At 42.5% G+C, this 22,652-nt stretch overlaps 1 protein-coding gene across 1 annotated transcript in view; it reads left to right on the plus strand.

Moving 5' to 3' along the window:
* Dstyk (dual serine/threonine and tyrosine protein kinase) overlaps window positions 1-20,508 on the plus strand; it is a 34,023-nt gene extending 13,515 nt beyond the window's left edge. Inside the window, exons 2-12 of the mRNA XM_028764637.1 lie at window positions 1,929-2,592; window positions 6,356-6,588; window positions 7,216-7,299; window positions 8,148-8,324; window positions 8,921-9,050; window positions 9,391-9,547; window positions 9,914-10,046; window positions 11,648-11,761; window positions 13,419-13,533; window positions 16,325-16,459; window positions 16,793-20,508. Of these exons, the coding sequence (XP_028620470.1) occupies window positions 1,929-2,592; window positions 6,356-6,588; window positions 7,216-7,299; window positions 8,148-8,324; window positions 8,921-9,050; window positions 9,391-9,547; window positions 9,914-10,046; window positions 11,648-11,761; window positions 13,419-13,533; window positions 16,325-16,459; window positions 16,793-16,980 (2,130 nt within the window). The 3' untranslated portion in view covers window positions 16,981-20,508. The remainder of the gene's footprint in view (window positions 1-1,928; window positions 2,593-6,355; window positions 6,589-7,215; window positions 7,300-8,147; window positions 8,325-8,920; window positions 9,051-9,390; window positions 9,548-9,913; window positions 10,047-11,647; window positions 11,762-13,418; window positions 13,534-16,324; window positions 16,460-16,792) is intronic.
* The last annotated feature ends 2,144 nt before the right edge of the window (window positions 20,509-22,652 follow it).

Here is a 22,652-nt window from a genome sequence, read left to right on the forward strand (position 1 = left end):
AGAGGGAGAGGGAGAGGGAGGAGAGGGAGAGGGGGAGGGAGAGGAGAGAGCAAGAGCGCAGAAACCATAGGATAGGAAAAAGACCTGTGGAAGATTTATTTCAAAAGAGCATTCTGCAAACTTTACAAGTTTGGGAGTATCTATTAAGATGAAGATCTGTTACATGTAACAGAACACCACAGACACAGATGCAGGAGGCAGGGTGATTGCTTCCTCTCATGTAGGCATCTGAGGACCAGGCTTTCTTTTTCACTGCTTTTGTTTTTTGAGACAGGGTCTCTTTACATAGCACTGGTTGTGAACTCCTTTGTAGGCCAGGCTAACCTCAAGCTCACAGAAATCTGCCTGACTCTGCTTCCTGAGTGCTGGGATACGACGTGTGCACCACCGTGCTCAGCTTTCCTTCTTAGCTCTGGTTGTGCATTTGTCTAGCTGCCTGCTGCCGCTGCTCTAGCTACCACATCTCCATGGAGAAGGAAGGTGGGCAAGGCCAGAAAGCATGCTTTCTGGTTGAATCAGTCAAGCCTGTCTGGTTTTCTCTTTCCTCACCCCACCTTCCCCAAAATACAAAGGCATATACAAATACGATCACTTGGTATGGCTCACTGGTTTGGTGAGCCTTATTATCTGCCATACCCAGTGATCATGTGTGTGTGTGTGTGTGTACATACGCATATGGAAGTGGCATACATGTGCGCATGCAAGTTCACACACATGCAGAAGCCAGAGTGGGACTTTTGCTATAGCTCTTAACCTTATCTCCTTGAGACAGGGACTCTCACTGAACTTGAAGTTCGCCGATCCAGGGGACCCTTGTGCCATTACTGGATTTTTCTGTAGACATTAGGGATTGGAATTCAGATATCATGCTTGTACAGTAAGCATTCTTATACAGTGAGCCACATCCCCAGCCCCTAAGCGACCATATTGTTAATGGTATTACCACAATTTAACTTATTTGAGCCTTTGAGATATCTGCAGAATTTTGGAATAGGATAGAAATGTTTGGTGACCTTGACTTTTAATTTGCAGATTGATTTCTTGGTTTGACAACTGATTTTATTGAGGATTTAGTTGTGTTAAACGTTAGAGTTCTAATAGTGAGTAAATGTGGGCTCTGCCTTCAAAGGCTTTGTGGACTAATGGAACAAAATCTCTTCTTCCGCTCCTTTCCCCTTCTGCTTCTTCCTCTCTTCTCATCATTTTTCTTTTTTACTTCTCTTTCTTCTTTCTTCCCTTTCCCTTTTGAGACAGGGACTCTCTTAAGTTCTAGCCCAGGTTAGCCTGGAACTCATTGTATGTCCCAAGCTGGCCTAAAACTTTGATCTCTCTCCTCTAGCTCCAAGTGCTAGTACCACAGGCATGTACCACCGGGCCTGTCTGAACAAGACCAGGTTCCAATACGTAAACTATGAATGTGTTGAATGTAGATAAGGAAAACTAGAGTGCTAGCGGCTCTGTAACAGCAAAGGGCGTAGGGTATTACATGTGAACAGTGAAAGGAAGCTGGAGAGGCCAGGCCTGCAGGTGGGATGGAGGTGTGAGGTCAAGGCAAGAGGACAGGTATAGGATGATTCCCCTGCTCCTAGGTTGCCCTAGAATCCATTTTCTTCCACTTTTTGTCTCCTTTTCATAGGGGAGTCAATAGGAATTTACAAGCATCAAAGGTAGACAGGGATTCTTTTCATCTGAAATGGCTGAAGAGACTATAATCCTTTCTGCTGATTTATTTGATATGTAGATGAATGCTTGCCTTTGTATGTCACAGAAGTGGGTATTAGGAACCAAGGAAGGAGGTGGACAAGTGACTGGGGTATGCTAAAGTCCAGTTCCTCCATCTGGATTTTGATCTCAGTGTAGGTGAGACTTAAGTAAGGCAAAGATGGGTTCTGACTGTTAGGTGTTAATCTGACCCCTTTTCCTTCTAGGAAGTGGACATTGTGGTGGCACCATGCCACAACAACCGACCTGCAGTAGATGTTCTGAGTGATTTGGCGAATGATTTCTTGCCTGTGATAACCTATGCACTTCACAAAGATGAACTCTCTGAGAGGGATGAGCAAGAGCTTCAGGAAATTAGAAAGTATTTCTCCTTTCCCGTGTTCTTTTTCAAAGTACCCAAGCTGGAGATAATCAACTCTTCCAGTGGGAGAGCAGAGAGTGAAAGATCACCATTGTACGGACAGCTAATGGATCTGGGCTATCTGAGCAGCAGTCACAGGAACTGTGTAGCCTCTGACCAGGACTGTAAAGCTCAGAGCATGTTGGTGGAGCAAAGTGAGAAGCTGAGACAATTGAGTACGTTTTCTCACCAGCTGCTACACACCCACCTAGTGGATGCAGCCAAGGCCCTGAATGTGGTACACAGCCACTGCCTCGACATCTTTATTAACCAGGCTTTTGATATGCAGCGGGACCTGCAGATCACTCCTAAACGCCTAGAATATACTAGAAAAAAGGAGAATGAATTGTATGAATCATTGATGAATATTGCCAACCGAAAGCAAGAGGAAATGAAGGATATGATTGTTGAGACACTTAACACCATGAAAGAGGAACTTCTGGATGATGCTGCCAACATGGAGTTTAAAGGTAGGCACTAGCGAGCTTCTGGAGTGCTAGGACTGCAGAGCTCTCTGGTTCTTTGGGCTAGAAGTTGAATGTACTGATTCTTTAGGTCCAGCAAGAGGGCACAGTCAGTCACTAAGATGAGGTGGCTGGCCTCTTTCACTTTCATAGATCTTTAGATTCATTTTCCTTCCTTCCCGGCCCATTAGCTTAGCTTTTGGTAAATTCATCCTATAGCTGTCCACTCTCCACTGCCTGCCTGTATCCCTGTGTTCCTGAGAAGAGCTTTGTACTTTTTTTACCTTTGCTCTGTCAGCACAGCCCAGGGTGCCTCACTATGTTGCTTTTTGTCCCATGGTCTCATTTTTATCTTCAGGCAGCTCCTGAAACCCAACTCAGAAAAAATTTCCAAAGCATGATTAGCTTTCCTGGCAGACTCATTCATCGCAAATGACTACTAACAAAACTGGGGAAAGCCAGTTTGGTGTCTGAAGTTTTGATACTGCTGGCTTTTATGCTAGTGACTATTTGAACCTCCATGCATGAGTTCTACCTTACAGTAACTAAACAGACTTTTAGTCATGAGTATACATGCACATCATCTTGGGGTGCTCAGAACCATGATAGACCACTTTAGACTTTGTCAGTGCTGTCCTTTACTAGATGGAGTCTGCTTATGTTCATTGTTTAGGTGAGGGAACAAAAGACTTCAAAGGTTAAGCGATTTACCCAAGGTCCCACCGCTAGTAAATAGTAGAGGCAGGATATGAACTGAGACAGTCTAATTCTTAAGTGCATATATGTAAATATATGTATATATTATACTATGTATGTATGTATGTATGTATGTATGTATGTATGTACATACACTCAAGAATTAGTAGACTCACTATGTATACCAGTCTGGTCTCCAACTTAGAAAGATCAGCCTGCCTTAGCTTCCTAAGCACTGGGATTAAAGGAATGTGCCACCACACCCAACCCTTGAGCCCATATTCTATAGTTCAATGTTTACTGCTTAAACCAGCTGTTCTCAACATGTGGGTCACAACCCTTTTGAGTGACCTAAGACCATCAGAAATATCAGATATTTATATTGCAATTCATAAAAGTAGCAAAATTACAGATATGAAGTAGTAATAAAATAAGTTATGGTTGGGAGTCACCACAGCATGAGGAGCTGTATTTAAGGGTCACAGCATTAGGAAGGTTGAGAAGCTCTGTTCTCAGTTACTATGCCCCCTTCTTCTGGTACCCATCTTCTAAGCCACAGTATATCCTTTATTGTCTTCTCTCTTTAATTGTCTTGTTTAACTAGTTGCCAAGAACCCATGAGTCCTCTGCAATTTTATATCTACCCATACTTTTGTTTTCTGTAAATTTTTTGAGACACGATTTCATTGTATAACCCAGGCTGGCTTTGAACTTATAACCACTTGTCTCAGCCTCTTTGAGTGTTGGGATATAAGCATTCAAAACACTCCTGGCTCTAGTCTGACTTCACTAGTCTGTCTAAAGTATCTTGACCTAATCAGTCTACCTGACTTGTTTCTTTTCCATCTCTACTTCATCTTTATTGGCTTCCTGTTCCTATAACTAGTACTGAGTGCCTCAATCAGTCTAGTATCAGAGCTTCCAAAGTCTATCAATTTTGGCAGCCTTATTTTCCATTCTTCACCTTTCTGCAGTTTTTTGTTTGTGGGTTTTGTTTTGTTTGAGACAGGGGTTCTCTTTGAGTAGCCCTGGCTGTCCTGGAGCTTACTCAGTAGACCAGGCTGGCCTCAAACTCACAGAGATCCACCTGTTCCTGCCTCTTGAGTGCTGGGATTAAAGATATGTGCCACCCCCCCCCCCGCATCATCACCCAGTAGTTTTAATTGGGTTAGTCTTAACTATTTGCTGTCCTCCATACACTCACTTAATTTTTTCTTTGCATGAGTCATGCTTCAAATTTGAAATACTTTTATTTTTCTGTGATTTTTTTTTCCAAATCCTGCCTACCCTTCAAATGCTACTTTTGGTTAAGTCATTAGTTCTGCCATCTGTCAGCTGTACTCATTGATGTCCCCACCCCATTTCACCTGTGACTTTGTCATCTCACTTTGTTTTAGTGTTGTGTTCTGAAATGCCAGAGGTGGAGAATATGAACTTGGGGTTATTCATCATTTTATACCTTGCAGCAAAAAAATCAAAGAATCTCCTTCCATCTTCCCTCTTTTCTCCTTTTTTAGTAAAAATGAATGAGAATATATCTTTAGTGGCTCATTACTAGGAAGTTCTAGGAAGTCCTCTAACATGTCACTAAGCACTCTGGAGCATCTGTGCTGGCATCTGACCCACATGATGACAGGCAGGGTCAGGTAGACAGTGTAATGTTGGATTGTCCTGTGGCAGACATACCAAGTTTAGTGCCTTGGATACAATGTTTAGCTTAAACAGATAAGGGAGTAACTGGAGCAAGCAAATCACATGTCTGACTGCTGCCTGCACTGCAGGCTTGTGGATCTACACACTTAGTTAGCTACATATTAGGTACAATTTAATATCTGATTCTTGTCTTGTTCTGAGTCCTTTTGGGGTACCTTTGAAGCAATAACTGATTTAAAAGAGAGCTTGCACATAATCTGGTAGAACCAGATTTCTGTTACTATTTGTTTTTGTAAATAAAGGTCATGCATGTATGCTGGGTAACATACTTTAGAAATATCTATGTTTTAATCTAGGTGTGGTGGCATATGTCTGTATTCCCAGCTCTCAGGAGACAGAGGCAGAAGAATCGTAAGTTTGAGGTCAGCCTGGGCTATGCAGGGAGTTACATATCAAAAACTTTTCTTGTTTTATAGTAGTGGGAATTGAGCTTAGGGCTTATGCATGCTAGGCAAGCACCCTACCACTGAGCTGCATCCCCCCATAAGGTAAAACAAAAGCATATATATGCTACTTAATTCAAACACATGAAAATGCTGTTTCCTAAACATCTAGTTCCTCTCGTTTGCATTTCCCCGTTCCATGTATAGCTCAGAGAGGTTTCTGCAAATGTGCATTTAAGTTTGTCTCCTAATGAACATACCTTGCATCACTTTCAGCCTATTGATAAATATTTAGATCTTTTGTGATTTTCTTTTTGTAGTTACAAATGACTGAATTGGTACCATTGTGTACACGGTCTGAGATTTTTGACGTCAGAGTTCTAGAAAAAGAATTTCCAGAGGCATAGCTACTCAGCGGGTGTACATAGTTGTAATTGTTGGTTGGTTTAATATGCCAGCAGTGTGAAATTTAATGAAGATCCTAGATGTGGAACCAGTGAGGTTTGTGCTTAAATTCTAGCTGTATTGCTTCCTAACTGCACATCTTTTCTCCCAGTGCCCACTTTGTCTTATCCCCGAGGCTGTTTCCTGGTGTATAGACTAGATCCATTAATATCCACCTAAAAAGGTATTGTAAAGATGAAGTTACATTACTACATAATGCTTATTATTGTGCCTTTCACATAGTTTCCGCTAAGGGAATGATGTTCTTCCCCTCCTGTAACTATGACCTAAAAGCTAATAAGATCAACAGACTTGTTTCAGACATAGCTGCTCATTTTCAGGATCTTATTTAACTTAAGTAGCTGAACATTGTCTGGCCTTTGATCATCCTAAGATTCAGAATTTGACAACCGACCATATCTTTTCATAGCCACCATCATGGTAGGTCACTGGTGCTAACTTGGGAGGTGCCCTTATTTAGCATGTCTGCCCCTTTCTTTCACAGCTAACTATCATAGTCTCTGCCTCTGTAGATGTCATTGTCCCTGAGAATGGAGAAACAATCGGGACCAGAGAGATCAAATCCTGCATCCGGCAGATCCAGGAGCTCATCATCTCCAGGCTTAATCAGGCGGTGGCCAACAAGCTCATCAGCTCAGTGGATTACCTCCGGGAAAGCTTTGTTGGGACCCTGGAGCGGTGTCTGCAGAGCCTTGAAAAATCACAGGATGTCTCAGTTCATATCACCAGCAATTATCTCAAACAGGTGTGAAAAGAATGGTTGCTTAGATACCGTGTCACTGATAACATCTGGGACAATTCACAGACAACCCCAATCTCAAATTAGCCAAGGATTTCCCTTTGAGACAATGTAGTTAAAACTTCATTTTGTTTTCCCACTACATAGCCACTGCCTGGGGGAGGTGCTGAGTTGTAAACTTATAGATGATAAAAATGAATAGAAAGTAAAAGAACCTATTTAGTCACAAAATGGGGGTGATGAATTTGAGTTGGTGTGTGTGTGTGTACACACACATATATATTTTTCTTTGGGCAGGCAGAAGGAAGGAATATGGCACATGGTAGACAAGACTGGGCTAGCCTTGAACTTGCTGTTTTATTCAGGGCTGGATTTGAACTAATTCTCCTGCTTCCACCTCTGAAGTGATGGAATTATTGACATGTGCTGTGTCTGGTTAGATTGTAGTTCTTTGTTTTTTGAGACAGGGTTTCACTCTGTAGATCTGGCTGGCTGGAAACTTGCTTATATACATCAGTCTGGCCTCAGCATGCAGGGATTAAAGGTGTGCACAGCCATACCCAGCTTGGACTTCTTCTTGAAACTATTCAGAAATGGCTGTCTGCATATGTTCTTTCATGTGTTCTCTTTCAGATCTTAAATGCTGCTTACCATGTTGAAGTCACTTTTCACTCGGGGTCCTCAGTTACACGGATGCTTTGGGAACAAATCAAGCAGGTGCGTGTTCCCCAGGAGTCATTCCAGTCCATGTTTGGCTCACTTACATTGTAGACTCTCCAATAGAACAGATTCTTAGAACATGCTGTTAAAGTAGGGTAGCCATTTTTCTGTTTTGTCTGTGAGAGAATTCTGTTATATGCCTAGCCTTTATTAATTACTACCAATATTCCTTTAACTCTTTTAAAAGCTGTACATTTATGTAACACTTGATGAAGCCACAAAATTCTGTATCATTAGGTTTCTTATCTGTCTTTTATTCAGGCTAAATGTTGGGGCTGGGGATGTAGCTTGGTGGTAGATGGTTTGCCTTACATATGCAAGGCCATAGGTTTGAGTCCTCAGTACCACAAGAGTGAACAAGTAAACAAACAACAAAAATCTAGACACTGAGTCAATGATGGTGGCACACACAGCCTTTAATCCCAGCACTGAGGCATCAGAGGCAGGTAGGTCTCTGTAGATTCAAGGCCAGCCTGGTCTACATAGAAAATTCCAGAACAGCCAGAGCTATGTAGAGAGAGAGACCCTGTCTGAAACAAAACAAACACACAAAAAATTAAACATTGCTGTTAGGAGCCAAGAGTGTGGGTCCTGTCCTGCCCCTGAATGTAATACGTTGAGGGCTGTGAGCCTTCAGATCTTACTGTTTAGGCTTACTGTTTGTGCCTACCTCTGACTGAGCCCCATGTTTGAGGTAGGCAGCGTTAGAGTTGAAGTTGGATTTCAGAGGCTTCTGAGTTAGAGCTGCTCCTGGTGAGAGAACTCAGACAAGGAAGGGCATTGTTGGAGCTGCCTGGGAGTTCCTTCTCCTTCCTTCAGTGATCTCCCTGTCCTCACCTCGGCAGATCATCCAGCGTATCACATGGGTGAACCCCCCCACCGTCACTCTAGAGTGGAAGAGGAAGGTGGCCCAGGAAGCAATCGACAGCCTCAGCGCCTCCAAGTTGGCCAAGAGCATTTGTAGCCAGTTCCGCACTCGGCTCAATAGTTCTCATGAGGCTTTTGCAGCCTCCTTGAGGCAGGTGCGTATGCAGGAAAGGAGCAAAAGCTGGAGTAATCAGAAAAGAGCCTCCCTGAGAGAGAAATGGTGTACTCGCTGCTATTCTTATAGTTTTACAAAATTAATATACTTTTTACTGTTAAAGAATAATTTGTTACAGAAAGTTTCATCAACAATTTTTTCATGTGGATCTTTTTCTAACTCTAGAAAAGTTAGAGGGAGGGCAGTTAATTTTTGTCCATATTACAGCGAAAAGGAGCATGGAGGAGAACACACTCTACATATATCTATACAGCGGTTTAAGGATGAATGAAAGAAAAATGACTTTCTAACTCTGTTCTAGTTCAGTTATGTGCTCCCATGTGTGGGGGGAGGGGAGAGGGAGAGGGAGGGAGAGGGAGAGAGGGAGGGGAGAGAGAGAGAACGTGGGTAAGGCATCTAAGAGGAGCATGACTATCGAGGACTCCCTGTCTTTGTCCTAAACATGTCACATACTTGCTGCTCAGTTGTCACAGTTGTTGGCATGAGAGAGATACTATTATTTCTAGGTAACAGGTGGGGAAGCTGAGGTGAGGGGCTTGAGAAGTCTTATGTTGTCTTTTTCTGTTTCCCTCCTAGCTGGAAGCAGGCCATTCTGGCCGTCTGGAGAAAACTGAAGATCTGTGGCTTAAAGTTCGAAAGGATCACGCTCCCCGTCTGGCCCGCCTTTCACTAGAGAGCCGGTCTTTACAGGATGTCTTGCTTCACCGTGAGTTCTTGCTTCTTTCCCAGTAGATTAGAAGTTCAGGATCCTCTGGCATTTTTATGCCTGGCCTCCAAGAATCCCAGTGTCTCAGGCTACTACTTTCTTGCAAAGCTGCCTCAGCATTTAGTGATGTTTCTGAATTCCTGTTTGGTTCTGCTGCTTATGTAATGTGAATAACACGATCAAAGTTTATTCAAAGTCATCCAACTCAGAATACACTTGAATTTCTTTCCATTGCATGACTGCATGATTACAGCTTCTGGCCTCTAGGCAGGGCTGCATCTAAGAATCTTAAAGAGAATGCTTGGTAAGTCCCTTTTCCACCTGTCTTTATATCTTATAGGTAAGCCTAAATTAGGACAGGAACTGGGCCGGGGCCAATATGGTGTGGTGTATCTGTGTGACAACTGGGGGGGACACTTCCCTTGTGCCCTCAAGTCAGTTGTTCCTCCAGATGAGAAGCACTGGAACGATCTGGCATTGGAGTTTCACTACATGAGGTAAGCCTTGATTTCATTAATCTCTCTGGGGAAGACCAGAGAAGCTAAAAGGCTGGGAAGAGTTTTGTAGCATAAGCTGCAGCATCCCATCCTTCTATCTACGGATTCCAGAGTGCTCTACCCACCTAATGATCTGGTCTTTTCCCATCACAGTTCTCAATTGCTGATGCTGTTTTCTTTCATAGTCACAAGGACTGTCAGTATTGATAGTCCCTGGGCTTTTGGGCCTTAGTGGAGAAGCAGTTCTCCTTTCCCTCAGTCTGGAGTTCGACTAAGTGTGGCCCTGACATTTTTTCTTTCTATTTCCTGGTATCTCATGCACAATTAGAACCCAAGTGTAGTTGCCAAAACCTCTTTTTCTCATAGGTCTTTGCCAAAGCATGAGCGGCTGGTAGATCTCCACGGTTCTGTTATTGACTACAACTACGGTGGCGGCTCCAGCGTTGCTGTACTGCTTATTATGGAGCGGCTGCACCGGGACCTCTACACGGGCCTGAAGGTGACTGAGGCAGCAGGGGACAAGGGCCAGCTGGAGTCAGGCTCAACCCTTCCTGACTAGACTTCATTCTTCCCTGTTTATTCTCTTTCATAGAAATTGGAGCGATCTGGCTTTACTGCATTATGTATATGCATGCATATATATATATATATATATATATATATATATCTCTATAATAAATCTGGAGAGATTCCAAACCCACATAAATGTACATACACCAACCATAACCAACCATAACATGACATGCACAATTTAAATATTTTAAAGGAATTCAAATGGAGTTAGTTGTAGATTCTGAGAGGCTCTGCATTCTAAACATTCTAACATAAGTTCCAGTAAGATTTAAAATGAAATCATTTATATGGGACCGGAGATGTAGCTTAGTGATAAGAGAACTTTCTTGGCATATGTGGTCTTGAGTTCAGACCCCATAGCACCAGAAATAGATGCAGAGAGAGAGATGTGCAGTAGGGGCAGGCACAAAGTCACTTATTAGATCTTATTATGTGGTCCTGACTTTTAAAAATAAATTGGGGTGTGCCACTGAAAAATTTCATTTGAGGAAAGATGAAACTCTCAGTTGACTACTGAGTTTAAACTGTTGTCTAAAAAAATCACCATTAGGGAGTTAGGCTTCTCTTGTCTGTCCCCTGCATTGGAACTGAGCAGGAGAAGCTGACCTTGGAGTGTCTGGCCTCCCCTGTATGAGCTTACATGGAGACTTTCAGAAGTAAGGTAGAGAGATGACTTAGAAATGTTTCCAGGAGTCACAAGAATTAGTGATATGAAAAAGAGACTCCAAGTAGTTCCCTCTTTATCTCAGGAACACCTGAGGTTTTTCTGTAAGTGAGCTAGAAAATCCCATTTGAGTTTTTGGAAGAAAGTAATAGGATATTTTTTCAGAATCCTAAAGATCCTTAAGTAATCAGAATGACTTTGAAATTGGAACCCATAAACTCAAACCTGAGCCAACCAAGCCTATAAAGGCAGTGAAAGCAAAACTCTCACGAGACTGTGCCAGAGTCGCTCTGATGCTGGGAGTGAGATGCTGTTAGACCTTGAACCTCTTCTCCTTGGATTCTGGTCCTGCTGACCACTGCAGCCTGAAGAGACTTCCTTTTGCTTTGCGTCCTATGCAGCATGTTCTTCGCTGCTCCTCCCACTCACTGCTCTCCCCTCTGGTGCCACCATAAGTCATTTAGTTGCTCACAACTGGAAGTCTCTGCTGGGTTTCGTGTATAATATGAAGGTAAATATGTCAGAGTTTCTCCTAATATAGAGTCTCCTATATAATTAGAATGCCGTTACCACACTCAAGAAGTCTAGCATTGATTCAGGAGTGTTATCAACATATATTCTGTTATTGTCTCTGTTATATCCAGTTGTTCCAAATATGCTCTGTTTGGTATTTTGTTGTTCTTCTTGTTGTTGTTTTCTTATCTAGGATCTAATCCAAGGATTTTACAGTATATTTTTATTATCATGCTATTTCCTCCTTCTTTAATATAGAATAATCTTTAACCTTTTGTGTTGGTCTTTCTGTCATTGGTATTTTTGAGGAGTTGGGCTCTCATGACATCTAGGCTCTTTTGTCTTTCCAGGCTGGGCTGACCCTGGAGACACGTTTGCAAATAGCTCTGGATGTGGTGGAGGGAATCCGATTTCTGCACAGCCAGGGGCTTGTTCATCGGGATATCAAACTGAAAAATGTGCTGGTAAGACAGAGCTGTATTCAGAGAGGACTTCCTGCCTCTCTTTTTTGTGTAAAAAGCACTTTGATTCTAGGAAATGTCTACATGGAAAGTAAGAGAGTTAACACCATGGTGAGTGGATGGAGCCCTGGACTTAAGCTTAAGGACCAATCTCAACAGACAACCTTGCGTCAAATACTTTTCCCTCCACTGTTGAGAAATTCTAGCTTCACAGAAAGGTTAAGAGTAGCATGTTGGAGACCAAGATACCCGTGTATCCTCTGTTCCTGCAAGGGTGCCCACTCAGTCATATTTTCTATTTATTTTCGTATATCATATGAAGGTAAATATGTCAGAGAGTTTCTCCTAAGAAGAGTCTCCTACATAACTGGAATGCCGTTACCACACTCAAGAGGTGTGGAACATTGATACAGGAGTATTATCAACATATATTCTGTTATTGTCTCTGTTATATCCAGTTGTTCCAAATATCCTCTGTTTGGTATTTTGTTGTTGTTATTCTTGTTGTTGTTTTCTTATCTAGGATCTAATCCAAGGATTTTACAGTATATTTTTATTATCATGCTATTTCCTCCTTCTTTAATATAGAATAATCTTTCCCCTTTTGTGTTGGTCTTTCTGTCATTGGTGTTTTGAGGAGTTCAGGAGTCTTACTTACTATTTAGTACTGTATCAGAGACACTAGATGCGAGCTGACGTGCATAAATGCGCCTTACAAGGTCACATCACATAAATCATAAAGAATCGTTCGATAGAATCTTCTTAAAAACATCTATCAGGGTCAGTGACATGGCTCAACTATGGTAACATAACGGGCTATAGTACCTGTTATTACATAGTGGAAGGAGAGAACAGACTCTACAAGTTGTCCTCTGACCTACACACAAAGTAAATAAATAAAATGTAACAATTTAGGAGAAATACCTTCCAGTATCACATGGTAACACCCCATGAGGTTGCAGTTTGGGGAAAACTAAGATAGCTTGGAAATTGTAGACAGAAGGATAATAGACCATCAGGAACCAGAAGGGACGTTTATTCTCTAGGATTGATTTTTGCATGTTTGTTCTTGTATCATTGTTGTTCTTTCTACTGTTTTAGGTCTTACATGCTGGACCAGGTCTCCCACACCCTAACCATTTATTAGATCTTTAAGAATTAAAGAATTGCTCTGGCTGATGAAGAGGGAAATCAGATGCCAACATGTTTTCCTCATTTTATAGACCTTCATTACTCATTCTTCCAAGATTATAGTGATCCCGGTATATGTCAGGGATATAAAGAGGAAAGAAAAAACCCCTGCTACCAAGTTGTTGACAGTATAGGCAAGAGGATAGTGACAGGAGACAGTCTGGGATGGTGAGGTTGGAGCCAGGACTTTTTTTTTTTTTTGGTTTTTGAGACAGGGTTTCTCTGTATAGCCCGGGCTGTCCTGGAACTCACTCTGTAGACCAGGCTGGCCTTGAACTCAGAAATCCGCCTGCCTCTGCCTCCCAAGTGCTGGGATTAAAGGCGTGCACCACCACTGCCCAGCTTTATTTACACACACACACACACACACATTTTTTATATACTTTTTTTTTGAGGCAGGACTTTCTAAGGAGTGCTTTGAGATTGGGTGTGCAGACAAAAAGTGACTCTGACCTGCTTTTTTTGGCAGTTGGACAAACAAAACCGTGCCAAGATCACCGACTTAGGATTCTGCAAACCAGAAGCTATGATGTCAGGCAGCATTGTGGGGACCCCAATCCATATGGCCCCTGAACTTTTCACAGGTAAGGCTAGAGGGCAAAGAGTGGGTTTAGCAGACTCCAGTAGTCTGCTGTGGAGTGCTTCCCTCAGGGTAAGTACTGAGTGCAAGACCTGCTGGCAATGAAGAAACCAGAACAGGGAGAGTAAAAAGGGACACAAGAAAGAAAGGAAAGAAGAAAGAAGGAAGAAAAGAAGGAAGGAAGGAAAGTGTGAACGTGAGTGGGAGATGTACTCTTTGCATGTGTCTCTGGGTTATTAGCACTCTACCTGCCATACTTAGACTTACTTAATCACAAAATATTGGTTGAATAACTTCTAAATGATGGAACTTGTCATTAAAGAACTTAACATCAACATGGAGGTATATTGAGAGGAAAGATAATTTGGAAGTGCAGTAAGGCAGTACTTATTGATAAATTACACGTGTTATGTACTGTTGATGCAGAGTGAAAGAACGAATTAAGGTTGAAATGCTGGATGGTTTTATGGTAGAAATGAGATTTGGGGTAACACTGGAGGCCTATCTGGAAAGATTGGTAGTGGAAAGGGAATCAGGTTTAAATGTATACTCTGCAGTAGGCAGGATAGTTCATTTCTGGTGATCCTGACTTACTTAATTGTAGCTGTTTTTGCTACTTTGTGGGTTCTCCATTATGCCACCTCTTACCCCGTGGTTTCACTCCCTATCACTAGGTAAGAGTGAAAGGAGGAGAGAGACATAGATCCCTGAATATAATTTCTTTCCTTTTGTTTCTTTGAACTCGACTACTAACAAACTGCAACCAACTCCTATGAATGACTAACAACCACCGACCCTGCCTCTCAGGGGCCCTAGCATTTATATACCCTCTGTAAAGTTCCCAGGATTTCAAACATCACACAATTGCTGAAGCTATCTGCAGCTGCCAAAACCATGCCTCTGCTAGAGCACAAAGAAAATCATATTCAACTTCTTCAAACAATACAAAGCAGCCCCATATCCATAACCTGGGATTAAAATGAAAGCACATTCTTAAAATATTTGTGTTTTAAAAAAAAAAAAATCCTTGTGCTGCAAAGATGACTCAGTGGCTAAGAGCACTGGCTGCTCTTCCAGAGGTCCTGAGTTCAATTCCCAGCAACTAAATGGTGGCTCATAACCATCTGTAATGCAGAGAAAGCATTCATACATAAAATAAATAGATCTTTAAAACAAACAAACAAACAAAACACCAAATTCCAGAATTCTCACTATACTTAATGTTTACAGCAGTCCTGATTGTGTTGCTATATTTTTATGTCAGATTAGTAGATAAAATTGGGGCCAGATTGATGAAACAATTGACCCTCCAAAACACTGAGGTAAAATGCAGTGGACTTATGATTTGGATCTAGGTCCTTTTTCTACTGTCCAACCATGTATCATGAGAACAGAAATATCTGAAAGCTGAAGGAGAAATACTAAGGGAAATTGCAAAACAGCAAATAGTGAAAGATAAGGCCAGAGAAATCCAGAAATTGAAAACCTTGTGGAGGGTTAGGGTTCTTAGACAAGTAAGGAGGTGCTGAGCTTTTAAATGGGGGAGGCTGGCAAGTACATATGCCTGGACCAGCTTTGCGCCCACCGGTAGAGGGGATATGAGGGAGAAGAATCAGAGTGAGGTGACTGGTTAAGCAAAGGCTTGTACACAGCTGAAATAAATAGGGCTACAGATTTGAGATGAATTTTGCGGGACAATGGGAAAGCTTTTTTACTGCCTTGATGTGGGTGTTGAATAGAGAAGAATGGCTGGCATAAAAGACTGAAACTGAGCCATACTGGAGGGGAGTGTAATGGCCCTGTGCCAAGGAGATGGGAGGAAGCCACAGATTAGTCACTAGTGTTGACATGAGGAAAAATTTGCAATGCATTTCAATTGCTGTGCTTTTTTTAAAAGATTTATTTATATGTATGAATACTTTACCTGCATGAATGTATATGTACCACAAGTGTGCATGGTGCCCAAGGTCAAAAGAGGTTTTTGAATCCCCTGCAACTGGAGTTGACAGTGTCCATGAGCCATGTGGATGCTGGGAATCAAACCCTGGCCCTCTGTAAGAGCTCCAGGTGCTCTAAACCATTGAGCCATCTCTCCAGCCTGTGAATTTCATTCATTGCATAGAAGTTGTCACCTGGCTCTTCATTATTCACTAAGCAGAAGGAGTAGGGATTAGTACACAGTTGTTGTCTCAGTAGAGTCAATAGGAGAGCTGTTCTTTTCCTAAGTTTACTTTGTTCTGGCTGCTTATTTAAGTTCCTCTTACTGTTGTCTACCCTATTGTTGTCAGAATAATATTTCTACAGTACATTGTTCTCCTTTCTATACCCCTGCTAAGAATTTGTGCTACCCACTAACTCTATAAACTCTTCTCTGTCTTTAAGATCTTTGTATGAGAGATCAGATCTTCCTATATATCCTAGACTGGCCTTAAACGATCCTTCTGCCTCAGTTTCTTGAGAGCTGTGATTACAGGTGTGCACCACCACACCTGCTAATCTTTATAATCCTTATTTTCTGGGTCCCAACCATAGTTCTCTAATATAGCTCTTCATAGAATTGATCTTGCAGACTGTCCCAATAAAACGAATGACCTGATTTTCCTTCTGTTTTGACACATTTTTGTCTTGGCTGCCTTAGCATCTAGGTTTCTATATTATAAAATAGGCACTACAGGTGTGCCCTGTCCCCCAGGCAAGTTGTGAAGAACAGTAGATATTAAAAGCTTTTCAAAATCATGTAAAGACCCATAGAAGCAAGATGGAGGCTCACTGTTTCTCGTCTGTCTTTGCTGTAGGAAAGTACGATAATTCTGTGGACGTCTATGCTTTTGGGATCCTTTTCTGGTATATCTGCTCTGGTTCTATCAAGCTCCCTGAGGCATTTGAGAGGTGTGCTAGCAAAGACCATCTCTGGAATAATGTGCGCAGAGGTAAGACTCACCAAACCACTTTGCTTTAAGTCTCTGAGAACAGACAGCCCGGGCACCACAGCAGGGCACCCTCATCTTCTGGCCATGCCACAGCATAGTCACATCAGACAGACCATCATACAGTGCTGAAAGCAAAGCAAACCTTTGCTACTGGATAGCACCATACCAAACTATCTCAAAATATTGTTTGCTACAATTTTTAGTGTTCAGTTTTCTAAGCTAATGTTTTCCAGTTTCCACTATTTCTGTTGCATAATAGCTGAGGAGTCTGCAATAGAAACCCAAACCCTTTGCTCTCCCAGATTGGCTTCACTTCCTTGCTCTTCTTTCTAGGGACCCGTCCAGAGCGTCTTCCTGTGTTTGATGAGGAGTGCTGGCAGTTGATGGAGGCGTGTTGGGATGGTGACCCCTCTAAGAGGCCTCTCTTGGGCATCGTCCAGCCTATGCTCCGAAGCATTATGGACCGGCTCTGCAAGTGCAATTCTGAACGACCAAACAGAGGACTAGATGATTCTACTTGAAGACAAAAGCCTTTCTCTTCACTCTGTTCCTTCCTTCCTTCCTTCCCTCTCACCTTTTGGCCATGGGGAGAATTTGTTGTTTGTTCATTAAGGGAGCTCCCAAGGGAACTGGTGCTTGTTGGCAACTCGAGGCCTTCCTGGGTAGAGATGGCTCCTGAGCAGTGAGGGGTTCAGTGGCTGTTTTAGTATTCACGCTGCCTTACACTGTCTCTTTGGCAAAAGATTGTCTCAGATGTGTAAAAGCTGAAGAATGTGATGTTCTGGTCTCAGAACTGAAAAGGAGACAACTGTTAGCACTGTCTGCTCACTGTGTGTCTCTAAAACAAGTGAGGCCTGCAGTTCACAGCATCTAAGTGGTAGAGACCACTTAGAAACATGACCTAAGTTCAGGATTGTATGGTCATAAAGGCAAAAACCAAACCAACCTAGCCAGATATGCCTGTGGTTGTCTGGTTCTTGTTCTTTATAGCCAGGATTTCAGGTTGTCACAGTCAGAGACCCAGGAGGCAGCTGGACATGAAACTGTCTGTCCTTACAACCCAGTGTGTTTACATTTCCAGGGCCAGGGTGCCCTGGTTTCTGTGAGGCAGAGCTAACCCAGAACAGAATCTATTTGATTCTTGTGTCTTTCCCCATCCTCTGCCCTTCTTTTTTCTCAAAAAGGAGGGAATAAACCAGATAACATGGTACTTAGACTTGAGCATTTAATCAGAAATAGACTATAATTTTGTTGTTTTTAATGGGATGTAGCCCAGGCTAGCCTTAAGTCCATCCTTATGCCTCAGCCTCCACAGTGCTGGGATTATAAGCACGTGCTACCATGCATAGCTTCTAACTATATAACTCACTCCTTTCTTCTTCCGTGCTAGGGATCAATCCCACTGCTCAGCTATTGCTGGTAAGCATTCTCCCATGAGCTATGCTCCAGCTTCATATAGCTTTTAAAGTTCACTTTGAACACTCGGCACCATGAACTTTGATAATTGTGCAGTTGAACATGGTGGTCTAAACACTCACAGCTCTTCAGAAACACCATGTAAAACTTTCTACATGCAAACTGTAATGGACAAGTGATGGGTCAGTGTCTTTGGGTTCCTTAGCTCTGGCTCATCTTGCCAGAATGCTTAGTCTAGCTTTTAGAATTTTAATACCTACTCAACTACACTTAGTTACTCTACTCTGAGGGTTAACATGTTGCCCTCTGGAGACTGTAGGGTATACAGGAAGCCAAGGAGTCAAGAAATGAGTCGTCTCTGCTAGTTAGGTCTGTGGTGTGTGAACCCTGAGGTCTTATGTAGTTAGGAGACTGCTGACCCTTGTTCTTGAGTCTAGCTGTAATGAGGAGGCGGTAGCTCCGGTATGAAACTATATTCCTAACAGTCTTTGGACCACTTAGCCCATACTCAGTCTCATAAGTGGGAGATTATTGTTTCCTCATCCAGAATCTCTTTTTAGTCTCCTGTCAGATTACAGGTTTCTTCTTTTAATTTTAAAAAGTCAATTTCCATCATTTTCTGCCCAGTGGGAGGAGCAGAGAGGCTAATGCCATAGGAAAGGAAAAGGAGTTGTATAGTGCATTCACTAAAGAGTATCCGAGAAAGGCCCAAGATGTTCCTGAGAGTATCTGGGCATGCCAAAGGCCACATTGGTGGGATTTGGTGTTGGTATTCAATGCTCAGCGGGCTGAGTATGTGAACATGTATGTCTAACTTGTGTGTATTTTACTTTATAACATTGTAAGCTAATTTTGGAGTCTATGTTTTTTGGCATCTATTATTATTGCAGTGATAAAATGCCATGAAATGTACTGTATTGTATATCACTTGGGAGGACACTAGGTGGTCAGAGAAGTGTGGCAGCACTTGGGTAGTACAGGGCTCGACAGGTTTTGAAGATTTACCTCTGGGCTGAGGGAGGAAAAAAGGAGGCATGAAGAGTTACCTTTATTGTGTGTCATCCTTCAAACATTTCCATAAAGGCAGTTTACTCCAGCCCAGCACTGACACCCGACTGCTGCTTTGGAGCTGAAAGTCTGGCTACTCGTTTTGCTTTGGAATGGAGTGACAGGCCTTTCTGCAGAGCAATCAGAAATGCCAGCAGAGTCTGGACCCTGCAAGGCTCATCTGCGCCTGAGAGCTTCATCCGCGGCACAGCTGACTGGCTTCTTGACTGAGCAACCTTCACTGTTCTCAGGAAGACGACTATCCTGGTTGTTGCCAGACCAAAGAGAGTTACTTCTGACTCTATCAAGTTTAAGGGACAGAGCTAGGCAGCCATGGTTCTAAGTGTTAACACTAATGCTCAAGAAAACCAAGGAAAGGCTGCATTATTGTTACAGCCAGAGCAGGAGAATGGTAAACTCTGAACCCCTGTCAGCTCCCCAAATGCATTTCTGTGTTTTTGCTTGAGCTGTCAAGCAGGTTAGAGCACTCAGGGTTTGTGTAACTCAGTGGTAGAATGTGCTTAGCCTGCACATGGCCTTGGGTTCAGTGTCTAGTACCAAAAAACAAAAACAAAAAAACCCACAAAGGTCAAAGAGGGGTTGGAATGTTTTTCCTGACAGTAGTGGCCTGGGGGTAGTAGGGCTGCAAAATGACAACTGCACTAAATGACACTTTATTGTTATTGTCTTATTTAGCACTGAGAAGCCCAGGGGATAGGTGAGTACAGTCACACTTAGTAAACTGAGGCACCCTTTGGTCTTGTTCTAGAGAGATGCCCTGTTTGATCTAGCTTACTGGGAGACCTCCCAAGACCATGTTCTGTCAGGATGGAGTAACAGCCTTAGAAAAGTACATCCCAAAGAAGGAGCTGCTTTAAATGTTTAGAACTAGCATTTTGTATTTGTTGGGTCAAACAGTCCACATATTCCTTAAAAGAAAACGAGGATTTCGTTTTCTAAATGTTGTGGTATGTGAGATAGAGCTGGTGTAGTATTAGAGTGGACCAGGAAGGGGTGGCCTTAAAGGACACCTGGACTGCAAACTCCCCTAGAAGTTTCAGGTTGTTCTTAAAAGAGTTTTATTTTTAACTTCATCTGCTTTTTTAGTATCTAGTGTGATTGTCATGGTGGGAGAATGTACAAATACCTAACGTCATTGGAGAAACCAAGTAGCCCAGAGAGCTGACAAGAAAATTAGTCTGGATGGCCTGCTGGTTTTTGGTTTTTGGGGGTTTTGGGGGGTTGGTTTTTTTTTTTTTTGTCTTTATGTAATGTTTTTGTTTTAAAGGACTAATGTTTATTACAGTGTTATATAAAAGTGTAACATATTAAGTGTATAGAATAAAATGCAATAACAAAAATCTACTCGACACAAATTTTAGCCTCTGTACCCTCCTTTCTTGTGCAGTGTGGCTCTTTCCATTGTTACAGTGGGACCATTTTATTTTATTTTGTTTGAGAGATGCAGCCCTAGGTTTTGTCTTAGTATAACCTGAATGGCTGTACTAGGTTTTGTGGAGTTTCTGTAAGTTGGGAGGATGTGGATACCAGGTGTGCTGCATAATAAAGACCACATTCATGCCCCAGTGTTACCTGTTTGGCTTCCCCTTTCCCTAGCTTTCCTTCACATGTCCACAGGATGCTCCCAAGCCTTGCTTCCCTCCATGGGCTGTTGTCCTTCCATGTTGGGAGATTGCCGAAATACTCCAACTCTTTTAAGCCTCATCTACTGCAACATACTTTTCTCTCTTGACCAGGTTCCATACCTGGTCTGCAGCTTTCCTAGGGTAGGTATCCTATGACTCTGGCATCTTCAACATCTTGGGGTCTCCAACACAATCTAGGTTTCACCTTCACAGCTTTACAAAATGGTCTCTCTGGGCCCCCATGCCTGCCACAGGCCTGGCTTCGGTGACTTTCCTTAGTTGTGGAGGGAGATTCCACAGCCCCTTTCTTGTGTCTTTGACTCTAAAGCCAGAATCACATGGTGGAAGCTGCCAAGTTCTGCTGCTTGATGCGTATTACATCTGCATCAGCTTCTGCAGTTGTGGCTTCCTTCACTCCTTGAGCTTTTAAGTCCTTTTTTACAAGTTGGGTGCTTAGCTGGGTGGGGTCTTGCCCAGAGGTCACCACCCCTTTATTCCTTTTAGTATCAGGCTTTTCTTTAAATTTTGTATTCCATGAGCACTGGACTTAGCTCTGATTACACTCCTAGTGTTCCTCTTCTCCGCAAACTCTATGTTTTGTATTTCTCTTTGTCCAGCTTGCACCTTTTCATTATAGATCAGCATAAGAGTAATAACCACACTACATAGTCAGTACTAGGCTGTCTTGACATCACCTCTGCCAACATCATTAATCCAGTGTTCTTCAGTTTATTCTCAGGCAGAGTTTTAGGACAAAGGCAAAAAGCAGTCACATTCTTTGCCAAAATACAAGAATGTTCTCTAGGCTACTTAGTAATATTCTTCCCTTCAGAAACGTCTTGAGCTGTCCTCCACAGTTCCCACCCCAGCACTGTCTTCTTATTCCTAAGAGGACTCATTAATCCCTGCTTAAAGCCTGACTTCTAGTCTCCCAAAGTCTTCCATAGTCCTCCAACAAATAGCATAGTCAGGCCTGATACACTGATAACAGCAATTTCCCCGTCCCTCGTACCAACTTCTTAGTTACTGTTGTGTTGCTGTGAAGAGACCATGGCCAAGCAACTCTTATGAAAGAAACAGCAAGGTTACTATGGGTGGCCATGTACAGATAGAATTTCTTAGGCGTTAGGGATGGCTTATTTCTTATATGTTGGAGGTGACATTTCAAATCAATGGGAAAAAGACTATTCAATAAAACTGGTTGTTGATCTGTTTCTATAATGAAAATCATAGATGGAATGGTTTATAAGTAGAATAAACTTGTTTCTCATAGCCGCAGAGGCAGACGGAGCCTTGTTGCTGTATCCTATAGAGGAGATGCATTATCTTCATAATGGAAGAGCAGAAAGACAGAAAGGCAAAAGATCAGCACCCTCGTGTGGTAGAAGAGATGGAACTGCAACAAGTGCCTAGCTATAAAACGAAATGGCTGACCTCTAGAAGCTGTGTGATTTGATGAAGGGTCAAGGAGGCCTGGTGGCAGGTGGCGGCAGTGCATGCCTTTATTCTAGCACTTGGCAGGCAGAAGCAGGCCAGTGTGGTCTACGTAGAGTTCCAGCACAACCAGGGCTACACAGAGAAACCCAGTCTCATAAATAAATAAATAAATAAATAAATAAATAAATAAATAAATAAATAAGGTTGTGGTGGTGGGAAACTCACAAAAAAAAACACAGACCCTGGAGACACAGGGAAAACAGAAATCAAAGGCGTCTTGATGAAAAATGGCTGGCAGGCAGCTGTATCCACAGGACAAGCCCCAAATCCAGATGCAGGGCTTGCTGAAGCAGTGGCTTCCCCAGTGCCATGTGGCTCAGCAATGACAAGAGTTCCCTGTTTAGAGGGTGGTGGCAGGACACCATCTTGAGATTGTTTAATCTGAGCTAACCTGCCAGCCAGAGAAAAGGAATAAATCATATGTAATGGTGCCTTAATTAAACTTGCTATGGCCCCGGGACAAGAGACAGCCCTGGGAACAGCTTTGGAATGCAGGAGAGCACTGGCCAGTTGTAAAGTCCAATTGGCATGGGACTCAAACAGTGGAGTATATGGAGAAAGGTAGCCCTTGCCCTGGGTATGTGGTG

This window comes from Grammomys surdaster, unplaced genomic scaffold, assembly GCF_004785775.1.
Source record: "Grammomys surdaster isolate TR1022 unplaced genomic scaffold, NIH_TR_1.0 145, whole genome shotgun sequence".
Classification (NCBI taxonomy): domain Eukaryota; kingdom Metazoa; phylum Chordata; class Mammalia; order Rodentia; family Muridae; genus Grammomys; species Grammomys surdaster.